The following is a 12,779-nucleotide window of genomic DNA, read 5'->3' on the forward strand; positions in this document are numbered from 1 at the left end:
GCCCAGTTTATGAACCAGAGTGTTCATTTTGAGTCACGTAATGGTCCACACATAAAATGTTTTGATCATAACAATGATATTGAGGCAACAATATGGGTCTAATTGAGTAACATGTCATTCACTCTATAATATGGTTCTAAAAAAAAGCATTAAGTTAGATAGCTTAGATATTTTAACTTTCTTCTTCTTCTAGCGTTTGCCCGATATTTTAACTCTTAAGTCTTCAGCTCTGCTAACATTTACATGAGATTGAGTAGGTTGGGGAAAGAAGAGAAGTACAGCTACACGAATACAGTGGTCTTTTTTAAAAATTTATTTATTTTCCCTTTTTGTTGCCCTTGTTGTTTTACATTGTTGTTGTAGTTATTATTGTTGTTTTGATGATGTCATTGTTGTTGGATAGGACAGAGAGAAATGGAGAGAGGGGAAGACAGAGATGGGGAGAGAAAGATAGACACCTGCAGACCTGCTTCACTACCTGTGAAGCGACTCCCCTGCAGGTGTGGAGCTGGGGGCTTGAACTGGGATTCTTACACTGGTCCTTGTGCTTTGCGCCTCATGCGCTTAACCCGCTGCGATACCACCAAACTCCCGCAGTGGTCTTTTAATAGTACTGATGATAGCAGTTATGAAGAGAAGGGTAGTTTATGTTCTTAGAGCAGCAGCATTTTGGGAATTGTTTTTGCTTTTGGCTATCTTTTTAGATCAGGTTGTTAACCAAATGACATTTTCCAAAAACGACTCTGCAGAATATTAGTTTTGGATGGAGTTATAATAAAATCCTGGCTTCTGAGGATTACTTTATAGATAGAAATGCCTAGTTGAAAACCAAAGTCATAAACCACCCCAAATTTTATAGTTTTTATTATTGTTATTATTATTTACTAAAACCATATTTTCTATCTATTGAGCTGCTAACTTGGACTTTTTGATTCATAAATTATTGTTTTAAGTAGATATGTATTTTAAAAAGAGTGTTTTTATTTATGTTATTTTAATGAGAAAGAATTAATACAGAGGGAACAATACAGGGGGTGAGCCCTGCTCAGTTCTGGCTTATGGTGGTGCTGGAGATTGAGCCTGGGATGTCAGAGCCTCAAGCTTCAAGGGCTTTTATATACTCCATATGCTGTCTCCCCAGCCCCAGAGTAAAGATATTTTTTGAAAAATTCATTAACACCGAACTAAGGACAAGTTTTCAGAGGGACATCTTTTAGGGTGTTCTTTGTCTCTCCATGCATGTTGAAAGTGGTCTGGTTATATTAAAAGTTATGGGGGTGGAATTAGTGATTTTTTTTTTTCTAAAGGCAGTACTGATATGATCTTCACTTTCTTTAGTGCCAAAATAGTGGTTCATCTTTATCCAGCCCCTCCTAACAAAGAGCCGGGTCCGTTCCAGAATAGCAAGAACTCCTACATCAAGCTGTCCTTCAAAGAGCATGGCCAGATTGAGGTAGGTTTCCTGGTGAATAAAATTCGACGAGAACTGTGTTTAGATTACATTCGTTTTTATCTTTGTTAATGTGGGGAAAGACGGCACTGCATAACATACCAGGTCTCACCCGATGTTTACGATGACATCTCTATGGTATGTTAAGCCTTATCAGTGGAGAATATGAAGTTTAGATTTCAGTGAAAACAGGAAGCAGGATGGCGTAGTCAGATGGGAAGAGCAGAGGCTGGAAATATGCTCAGTTATGCTTTCAGGCTGCTGATAGTGTTTTCAGTGGAATAGTTTGGATCAGAGAACAAATACAATGGAGTAAAATATCAAACTACCTCATATCTGAAAGCTCACCAACTTAAACAGAGCAATCTCTCTTGAGAGATTCTATACAAATATAATCACTTATGTACTTATTCAATAAAATAAGATTTGATATATTTGGTAACGTCTTTATTGCCACCTAAGATTGTCACTGGAACTTGGTGCCTGCATAACAAATCCACCGATCCACCCCCCCCCCTTATCTGATAAGACAGAGAGAAACTAAGAGGGAGGGATAGAAAGGGAGAGAAACACTTGCAGTACTTGCTTCACAAGTGGTCACCTGAATGTGGGGAGTAGGGGCTCGAACCTGGTTCCTTGTGTATGGTAGCATGTATGCTTTTTTTTTTTTTAATATTTATTTTATTTATTTATTCCCTTTTGTTGCCCTTGTTGTTTTATTGTTGTAGTTATTATTGTTGTTGTCGTTGTTGGATAGGACAGAGAGAAATGGAGAGAGGGAGGGGAAGACAGAGAGGAGGAGAGAAAGATAGACAGACACCTGCAGAACTGCTTCACCGCCTGTGAAGCGACTCCCCTGCAGGTGGGGAGCCGGGGTTCGAACCGGGATCCTTATGCCGGTCCTTGTGCTTTGCGCCACCTGCGCTTAGCCCGCTGCACTACAGCCCGACTCCCAGTAGCATGTATGCTTAACCAGGTGTGCTACCACCCGGCCCCCTGATACATTTGGACTGACAAGTTGCTGTATAAATATTAAGACATTTATAAGTATGTGTTTACTTTCTCATTGATACTATAAATTATGTGATATATATACATATATATGTATATATATCCATATATATATAATTATTTTTATCAGAGCACTATGTAGCTCTGGCTTATGGTGGTGTGGGGGTTGGACTTGGGACTACAAAGTCTCAGGCATAAGAGTCTTTCTGCAGGGGTCGGGCAATGGCTCAGCGGGTTCCGAGCGCACATGGTGCAAAGTGCAGAGACCGGTGTAGGGATCCCGGTTCGAGCCCCCAACTCCCCACCTGTAGGGGAGTCGCTTCACAGGCAGTGAAGCAGGTCCACAGGTGTCTTATCTTTCTCTCCCCCTCTCTGTCTTCCCCATCTCTCTCCATTTTTCTCTGTCCTATCCAACAACAAACAACTTCAGCAATAACAATAATAACCACAAGACTACAACAACAAGGGCAACAAAAGGGGGGAAAAATGGCCTCCAGGAGCAGTGGATTAATGGTGCAGGCACTGAGCCCCAGCAATAACCCTGGAGGCTTTGAGCCCCTGGCTCCCCACCTATAGGAGGTTTGCTTCACAGGCAGTGAAGTAGGTCTGCAGGTGTCTATCTTTCTCTCCTCCTCTTGTCTTCCCCTCCTCTCTCCATTTCTCTCTGTCCTATTCAGCAATAACTATAACAATAAAACAACAAGGACAACAACAGGGAATAAATAAATATTTTAAAATGTATAAATAATAACCCTGGAGGCAAAAAAAAGTCTTTTTGCATAACTATTATACTATCTCCCCTACCCTTTATATTTCTAATAGCATGTCATACAATGGGCATTAAGCAGATAAGTGACTAGATGCAGTTGAAAGTGACACACTGAAATTGAAAAATGTAGTTGATTTTCCTGTGACAATAGGCATGATTTGGCCAATTCCTGGCTTTAGCTTTTAACTGAGCAAGTTATTTTCTACTTCCTTTATGGATAATGGGAGTATGTTTTTCTTGGCACTGTGTCTGTTTCCTATAGACTGAAAACAATCCACAAATGGAGGGTTGTTTAAAGTAAATCTATTTATTTCATTGTCACTCATCTCTTTGTTGAGAATAGCTCACTGGATATAGAAGGCCAGTTCCTTCTCCCTACCCCCCACCCCTTTGTGGTTTCTGAAGTTCATTCAAAAAAAGAGCTTCCTTTGGTTACCTTTGATGTCTCTGCAGATTCTAAGCTTGCTGCAAAGTAATGAACAAACTTCACAGCTAGAGAAATATTAAATAGTGACTTGTGCAAGGACACCACAGCCTAACGGACTCATTTAAAGCATTTCTATGTGCATAATAGTTTTACAGGCGGTTGTCAGAGGAAATGACGCAGAGAAGATGGGAGAATGTGCCAGTTTCCCAGTCTTTACAAACAAATAGAGGACCTCAGGTATTTAAAAAAAAATACTGTTTCTTTATCCAACTATCATGTCTATGTGCATCTTTGACTTTTTTTTTCCTACTTTATTGGGGGTGGGGGTTAATGGTTTACATTACAGTTGTTGACACACAGGTATAGCACCTCATCCCCCTGTGGTAGATGTCTGCAAAACACTCTCCTTCAACTTAGCTCCTTTTCAACCCTCATACACTTGGACCCTGGAGCCCTCCATCTCATGCCCTTTCCTCCTTCTCCACATGCATCTTTATTACAAAAGTTGCTTCTGAAACTATAGAATTAACTAGAAACAAAATAATGACGTTAAGATTTTTTTTTTTTTTCTTTTTCATAGACCCTGATTTAAGTGCTCTGTAGTCAGTAAACATTTGGGGGAAAAGACATGACTGTTAGAGTCATGCTTGGGCTAGTTTAAATTAGATTCCATTCACTACATTTCTGTCTTGTAATCGGTGTGGCATTTGAGCAGATAGACAATACCCTTGGAACAGACACTCAAGTGTATAAAACTAGCTTGTGTTGTAACTGCCGAGTAAGAAAATTTAACTAGTTTTTTTTTTCTTTTACATATGTGAGACCCTATTAGATATCTGACACATACATAATAGCTTATCAGAGAACAAAAATGAATAGGTCACTTAGTTTGCATAGACTTCAGAGTAAAATGTTCCATTTTTATGTTCAGCTTTTCTCTCTAATGATCTGAAGATCATTGTGTATGGCAGGAAGCTGGCATGCTTTGAAAGGAAATGAAATGTAATTGTATGCTGTTTTCCTTCGGTTCTTTGTGGGTCCTTTCTCACCACACAACACAGAATGTGGTGTCTACAAGAGATTGTGTCCTTCCTATTTTGTATGTTTTATTTTCTCCTTTTGTTTTTCAGCCAGGAAGAATAAGGGCTGTGGGGATTGTAGGGATTGAAAGGAAACTGGAAGAAAAAAGAAAAGAAACTGACAAAAATATTTCTGAGGTAAAACTCCTGAACAAGCTCTGGTCAAGTGTATTTTCCAGTTATTTGTGTTTATTCTATTAGACACATCTCTGGTTCCACTCTGCATATTGTTATAGCGTTCAGTTTGCCAGAGACCACATAAGTCTCTGACTCTTTAAAAAAGTTTACTTCAAGTTGATGTAATTTAGCCAAAATGTGATATTTATCTACTTACATTTATTAATTTATTTTATGATTCAGACAGAGAAATAGAGAAGGAGATGGGAGAGACAGAGATAATACTTGGGTGGTATTACAACACTGCTCCCCCAGTGGTGAAGCTTCTCTTCTACAGGTGTGGATGAGAGGGTTGAACTTGGGTCCTCAAGCATGGTAATGTGTGTGTTCTGCTGAATGCATCTCTGCCTAGCCTCAGCCAAAGTGTGTTTTTTCTGAAAAAGAAAAAAAAAAAAAGAAGAAGAAGAAAGAAAAAAAGAAACATAGCAGCCCAGGAGGCAGCACTACAAGTAGAACACCAGACTTGCATGTGTGAGGTCCTGAGTTTCATTCCTGGCACTGCATAAACCAGAGTAATGATTTGCTCCTCTCTTTCTCTCTTGTTAACAAATAAATAAATATTTTAAAAAGAAACAAAAATTTGTTCCCCATGATATGAGAAACCACCATGCTTTTTATGTGTGAATGTTAAAATTTAGATGGAATTGACTGCAGAGTATTCATCCCTATTGCAGGATATTTAATCAGTGTTTCATGTAATTAGTTAGGATATTCAGCTAACTTAATTGAAAGAAAAAAATTTTTTCTGTGTTTAGCAATCCTGGCCAGACACTATCCCTTTATGCTGTAAAACATAATTAGAGAAAAGAACCAGACAGAAATAAAAGTGGCTCAAAGTAGCCTGCCACTTCTACAAGGGGAACAACCCTGAACTGTACATTCCAGTGTTTCTGGGACTTCTTTATAATTGAGATGACTTGAGTAAAGGGGAAAGAACTCTAACTAGGAAACACAGTAGTGCATTAGATCCTGCAGTCACTTAATAAATCTAAATATATCATTGGTATTCCCCCCAGATTTATTATAAAAATGGTCTTGAATATTAATGAAATGAATCTATGAAATAATTCTTTAGCTTTTATAATAGTTTAGAGATAAAATTATTTTGGTTAGTGCTACCCAGAGAATTACAAAGATGTTTATCAATAAAATAAAATCTAAACTACAAATATTTATTTAATACTTATGTTAAAAGTCCTCCAGAAACCTGATGGCAGAGGTAGACCTACGTGGGGGTTATACTGCTATGTGGGAAACTGAGAAATGATACACATATTCCATCTACTGTATTTTAATGTCGACTGTAAACCATTAATTCTCCCCAATAGAGAAAAAAATGCCAAAAAAAAAAGGTTCTCCAGAGAAACAGAACCAATAACAGAGGTAGGTAGGCAGGTCAATTTATTGATGAATCTAGAGATCTTCTTCTACTTCTTTCCTTCCTTCCTTCCTTCCTTCCTTCCTCCCTCCCTCCCTCCCTCCCTCCCTCCCTCCCTCCCTTCCTTCCTTCCTTCTTTCCTTCCTTCCTTAGTAGGATTTCACTGCTCCAAATGCACTATTTCAGATAGAAATACAGAAAAAGAAACCGACAGAGGGAGGGAAGGAGAGTGGGAGGGAAAGATACGGTGAGGCCCAGGCTTGAACCTAGGTCATGCGCATGACAAGGTAGGTATGCTATCCAGGTAAGCTGTCTTGCTAGCTGTCTCTGTATTTCTGTATGTGAGTGGTGAGGTGTATTATAAGGGATTGACTCAGGTGACTATGGAGCCAAAGAGTCCCACAGTCTGCCACCTGTAAGCTGGTGACCCAGGAAAGCTAGGAATACAGATTATAATTTGAGTCTGAAGGCTGAGAATGAGGAGCACTGATAGTGTTAAGTCCGAGTCTAAAGCAAGCTAAGTCTGGTGTCTTAGCTCAAGTTGTTAGGCAGAGAAACCCTTGCACCTTCTTCCCTTGATCTACTACAATAGGTCACAGAGCACAGAGGCTTCACCCTGCTGTGTCCTTTTATTTGTTTCTTAGACCCCATCTTTGAGTGGGATCATCCAGTATTCTTCCTTCTCCTTTTGTCCTAGGTTGCTATTTCTCATCATGATCCCCTTCAGTTCCATCCATGTTGTACTGAAAGAGAAGATGTCATTGTTTCTTACAGTTGTGTAGTATTCTATTGTGTATATATGCAATTTCCTAAACTACTCATCTGTCATTGGACACACTTGGGTTATTTCCAAATTTTGACTATTACTTCTTTTTTTTTTTTAATGTAGAAAGTTTCCCTTTTGTTTTGCTTAAGATATTGTCTTATTGTCTTTACTCACAATTCATTCTTGTGTGCTGACAAGTATAAGCTCTTCTGAAAATGATTTTAAAGTAGTAATTCCTCGGGACAAGCTGGTGGCCCACCTGGTTGAGCACACACATTGCAGTGCCCAAGAATGCAGGTTCAAACCCACAGTTCCCACTTGCAGGGGGAAAGTTTTGCAAATGGTGAAGCAGGGCCACAGGTGTCTCTCTGTCTCTCTCCTTCTCTTTCTCCCCTTTGTTCTCAATTTCTGGCTATCTCTATCCTATAAATAAAAATAATAAAAATTTTTTTAAAAAGGGAAAATTCTTAAAAAAAAAAAAAAAGAAAGAAAGAAAAGTAATAATTCCTCCCCAAATCCTGTCTCCTTTTTTATGATTTACATTGTCGTTTCACAGCTTGTGGCACTTTAGCATCATCTCTTAACTACATTTTGAAATAAAAGGTTAAATTTTGATCTGCTCTATGAGCTTACTTTTATTGTCGATCTCTTTTGTTGCCTGCTTTGATTGTCTTCTCCATTTCTTCTTCTTCTTCTTTTTTTTTTTTTTTTAATAATAAGTTTGTGTAGGATTTGGCCTTGATACTTCTCTGTTGCTAATGTTCATGTGAAACTGGTTCTCTTGAACTTGTAGATTAGGAAGAGCTGGTTCAACATAACTTTTCTTATTCCACAGAGCTCACACTGTTGCTTTCTTGTGGCGCTAAGAGGTAGCAGCTGGCTTCTTGTGATTTCCTAGGCCAGTCCTCGTCAGCTGTTTTTCATCTGGACACTGCACCTTCCTCCCCCATCTCTGCCTCACTATTGCTCTCTCAGTTGTCTCTCCCTGGTGTGGGCTGCTGTCCTGCTTCAGCCCTTCTGAAGCCTCTTTGCACCCAGTTACCTGTGGAGTGGGCAGCACCCTCCCCTGTTAGTTACTCACTTTCAGTGAGTACCAGTCAGCTTTTGGGGGTTCTTTTATCCTCAGAATTATTGTTCACTCTGTTATTTTCCTTTCTATGCCTGTAGAGATAGTGTATGGGTCCTGTGATCCTTGGTGGTTTGCTTATAAATGCTTTTCTATCTTGGGGACTTTGTGGGCATCTTGTTATTTACTTTTATAGGGATCTTGTCACGTGCTACCTGTGCGTTTTGAGATCTAGTTTCCTTGTGGTTTATTTCCCCCCCCCCTTTTTTTTAAAGATTTAAATTAAATTAAAAAAAAATGTCGTGGTCTGGGAGGTGGCACAGTGGCTAAGGTACTAGACTCTCAAGCATGAGGTCCTGAGTTCAATCCCCAGCAGCACATATACCAGAGTGATGTTTGGTTCTTTCTCTCCTATCCTTCTCATTAATAAATAAAGTCTTTTAAAAGAATTTTTTTTTTTTTTTGCCACCAGGGCTTCACTGGGGCTTTGTGCCTGTGCAGTGTCACCATATCACCATTCCCAGTTGACTATTTTTCAGTCTTTTTTTTTTTTTTTTTCTCAGCTAAAGGGTGAAAGACAATGAAGAGAAACAGAGAAGAAGAGAGACACCACGCTCACACAAGATTCCCCTTGTGGTGAATAGTCTAGTGGCTGGGTCTCCAACATAAATCCTTGCTCATGGCCCTGTATACTCTACCGGGTGAGCCATCTACCAGACCCTGCCCCATCTGTTTTTATATTGGGATCTGAAAGATTTAAATAAAAAAAAAAAAAAAAACTATTCCTGTAAGACTTTAGCACTATAGCATTGTATGGATTCTTATCATCCAGAGAAGTAACTGTTTCAAACCTAGTGACTAGATTTAGCAAGATTAGGAGAACCAAGGTCTCCTGATTTCAGTGGTTTACAAAAATTAAAATATTGCAGAGTATAGTTCCACACCACACCTACTACCAAAGTTTTGTACTCCTGCCTTCCCAATAACTACCACCATAGTTTTCATAAAATCTTAGAGATGCCTGTAATTTTTATTGGCTAAAACAGTAAAGGCTAATGTCAACTCACTTTTTATATTCTATCTATGAAACTATAATACAGTCAATGAAGTGATTTATCATATAAAAACCTCATGTATTGTCTTGCTAGTTTTTGTCCCAGAGGTTTTTTTTTAAAAAAAAACAACAAAAAACAAAAAACTACTCAGCACAGCGGGTTAAGTGCATGTGGCTCAAAGCACAAGGACAGGCCTAAAGATCCTGGTTCGAGCCCCCGGCTCTCCACCTGCAGGGGAGTCGCTTCACAGGTAGTGAAGCAGGTCTTCAGGTGTCTGTCTTTCTCTCCTCCTCTCTGTCTACCCCTCCTCTCTCCATTTCTCTCTGTCCTATCCAATAATGATGACAACAATAATAACTACAACAATAAAACAACTAGGGAAAGAAAAGGGAATAAATAAATAAATGAATATTAAAAAACAACTACTATGAATATTCAAAGTAAAATTCTAACTTTGTAAGGTCTTTGTGTTTCATTTTGGGAAGACTGGGTAGGTGTAAAGCTATCTGTCCTCTATACACTAAACATTAGATTTAACTTTGTTTTAGAGCTGGTGCCCAGAGTTTCCCACAAAAGGTTTCCTGCATTTGCTGAAAGTTGCTGATAAGAATCCCATGTCTAAGCCTTTGTTTATCTGAGGAAATTCTTGTTAGGTGTGTGCTCATTCCCCTTTTGTTTTCCCCACCCGCTGGGTAAGCTGGCCATCAGGACCTTACACAGCTCTCTGTTCTTTGAGCAAAAGTCCTTTTGCAGCTGGGGGATAATTTTCTTCACATAATGAAGATGGCATGAGCTTACTAGAACCCACTGACCACTATTCTATGTGGGGCAAAGGACTTCTCAACTAGTTAGTAGCTTGATGTTTAAAAAAAAAAAAAAAAAAAAAAGAACAACAACGACATCAATAATAACGACAACAATAAAACAACAAGGTCAACAAAAGGGAATAAATAAATATTTTTTAAAAAGAACAAATAAAATGAACCTCTGTGCATGAGCAGGATCTCCTTTACTGAAAGTGCATTTTTGGTAATTTATTTTAAATATGTCTGTAGTTTGAAGAGACCTTTGAAGTAGACATTCCTTGTTGTAAGTTAAACATTTCATGGTTTTATTGAGATACATTTTGGTGGTCTCAGAATGTTCTTTTTTTTTTTTTAATGTCCACTGTATCCAAAGCTTCAAGTATAATTACTTCAGACACCAAGATTTATGGTTTTAGTTAGCTTGTACCTGCTATTCAAGCCAAAAATTGTGTCTAAAGAAGTATTCCTGTACCAGGGAGGTAGTCCAGCAGCAGCAGCAGCAGCACAGCATGCCTGAGGCTCCAGACGACCCAGGTTCGATTCAGGCACCACCATATGCCAAAGCTAAATAGCGCTCTGGTCTCTCAATCCTTTTTTTTTTTTTTTTTTTTTTTCTGCCTCCAGGGTTATTGCTGGGGCCTAGTGTTGACACTACACATCCACTGCTCCTGGAGGCTATTTTTTTCCATTTTTTTTATTGGCTAGGATAGATTGAAATCGAGAGAGGAGGGGAAAATAGAGAGGGGGCAAGAAAGATAGATACCTACAGACCTACTTTACCACTTGTGAAGTGACCCTCCTGTAGGTAGAGAGTGGGGGCTCCAACTGGGATCCTTGCATGGGTCCTTGCTCTTCATATTATGTGCACTTAACCCGGTGTGCTACCACCCAGCCCCTGGTCTCTCTATAATTACATCTATCTCATGAAAATAAAGTTTTCTTTAAAAATAAATTACGGGAGTCCGGCTGTAGCGCAGTGGGTTAAGCGCAGGTGGCGCAAAGCACAAGGACCGGCATAAGGATCCCGGTTCGAACCCCGGCTCCCCACCTGCAGGGGAGTCGCTTCACAGGCGGTGAAGCAGGTCTGCAGGTGTCTATCTTTCTCTCCCCCTCTCTGTCTTCCCCTCCGCTCTCCATTTCTCTCTGTCCTATCCAACAACGACAACAACAATAATAACTACAACAATAAAACAACAAGGGCAACAAAAGGGAATAAATAAATAAAATAAAAAATAAAAAAAGATTTAAAAAAAATAAATAAATAAATAAAATAAAAATAAATTACTTGGGAGTCGGGCGGTAGAGCAGCGGATTAAGCGCAGGTGGCGCAAAGCGCAAGGACTGGCATAAGGACCCCGGTTCGAGCCCCCGGGTCCCCACCTGCAGGAGAGTCGCTTCACAGGTGGTGAAGCAGGTCTGCAGGTGTCTTTTTCGCCCCTTCTCTGTCTTCCCCTCCTCTCTCCATTTCTCTCTCTGTCCTATCCAACAACAATGACATCAATAATAACTACAACAATAAAACAACAAGGACAACAAAAGGGGAATAAATAAATACAGAAAAAAATAAAATTTACTTAAGGGGAGGGGTACTTCTGCAGCCACATATTGTAATTTTCAACCAAGAAAATTTTATAAAGTTTTTGATTCTTTTTAAAAAGTCTTTTCAATATTTATTCCCTTTTTGTTGTAGTTATTATTGCTGTTATTGATGTCATTGTTGCTGGATAGAACAGAGAGAAATGGAGACAGAAGGGGAAGACAGAGTGGGAGAGACCTGATTCACTGCTTGTGAAGCGACTCCCCTGTAGGTGGGGAGCCGGGGCCTCGAACTCGGATCCATACTCCGGTCCTTGCACTTTGCAACACCTGCGCTTCTTCTTCTAGCGTTTGCCCAACACCTGCGCTTAACCTGCTTCTCTACAGCCCGACTCCCAAAGTTTTTGATTCTTAACCTCCTATTAGGAAGTGAATTTAAGAAGAAATAGTGATAATTTTTCTTTAAAAACATTTATGGGAGTAGTGCAGTGGGATAAGCGCTGGTGGTGCAAAGCGCAAGGACCAGCGTAAAGATCCCAGTTTGAGACCTGGGCTCCCCACTTGCCGGGGTGTCACTTCACAGGCAGTGAAACAGGTCTGCAGGTGTCTTTCTCTCCCCTTCTCTGTCTTCCCCTCCTCTCTCCATTTCTCTTTGTCCTATCCAACGACGACATCAATAACAACAATAATAACTACAATAATAAAGCAACAAGGGCAACAAAAAGGGAATAAATAAATATATTTTTAAAAGAGTCTTTAAAAATATTCATTTATTTATTAATGAGAAAGACAGAAAAAGAACCAGAACATCACTTTGGCACATGCTGTACCAGGCATTGAACTGGAAACCTCATGCTTAAAATCCACTGCTTTATCCGCTGTGTCACTTCCTAGGCCATAACAAATTTTCCTTATTTATAGCAAATAGTAGTAAACAATACTTTCTGAACTATTACTTATGTCACCTTTTGTTTATGTAGTCAATAATAACTAGTTTTTGAAAATTAGACATTTTTTGCGGGGAAAATTAGTTTCTTAGCTAAACTGAATTCTTAGGGTAGATATAATATTTGTATAAATGGTTATATAAGTTATTGTTTTAAGATATTTACGGATGTGAAGGCGATCTGGCTGCAACATCTGTCACCCCATTGATTGCCAGGCTTGATACAGCTGATCTGGCTGGCTAGGCGGGTGTCCCCTTCCTCCCTCACTGCTCCATGTACGTTCTCCCGAAGCTGTGTCCTGGGTTGAAGAGG

General features: G+C 39.4%; 1 protein-coding gene across 1 annotated transcript in view; it reads left to right on the forward strand.

The window, feature by feature from the left end:
- Positions 1 to 12,779, forward strand: part of VPS36 (vacuolar protein sorting 36 homolog) — a 40,615-nt gene that overhangs the window by 14,575 nt on the left and 13,261 nt on the right. Inside the window, exons 4-6 of the mRNA XM_007521573.3 lie at positions 1,339 to 1,453; positions 3,805 to 3,894; positions 4,788 to 4,874. Coding sequence (XP_007521635.1) covers positions 1,339 to 1,453; positions 3,805 to 3,894; positions 4,788 to 4,874 — 292 coding nt within the window. The remainder of the gene's footprint in view (positions 1 to 1,338; positions 1,454 to 3,804; positions 3,895 to 4,787; positions 4,875 to 12,779) is intronic.

The sequence above is a fragment of the Erinaceus europaeus genome, chromosome 7, assembly GCF_950295315.1.
Source record: "Erinaceus europaeus chromosome 7, mEriEur2.1, whole genome shotgun sequence".
NCBI lineage: Eukaryota > Metazoa > Chordata > Mammalia > Eulipotyphla > Erinaceidae > Erinaceus > Erinaceus europaeus.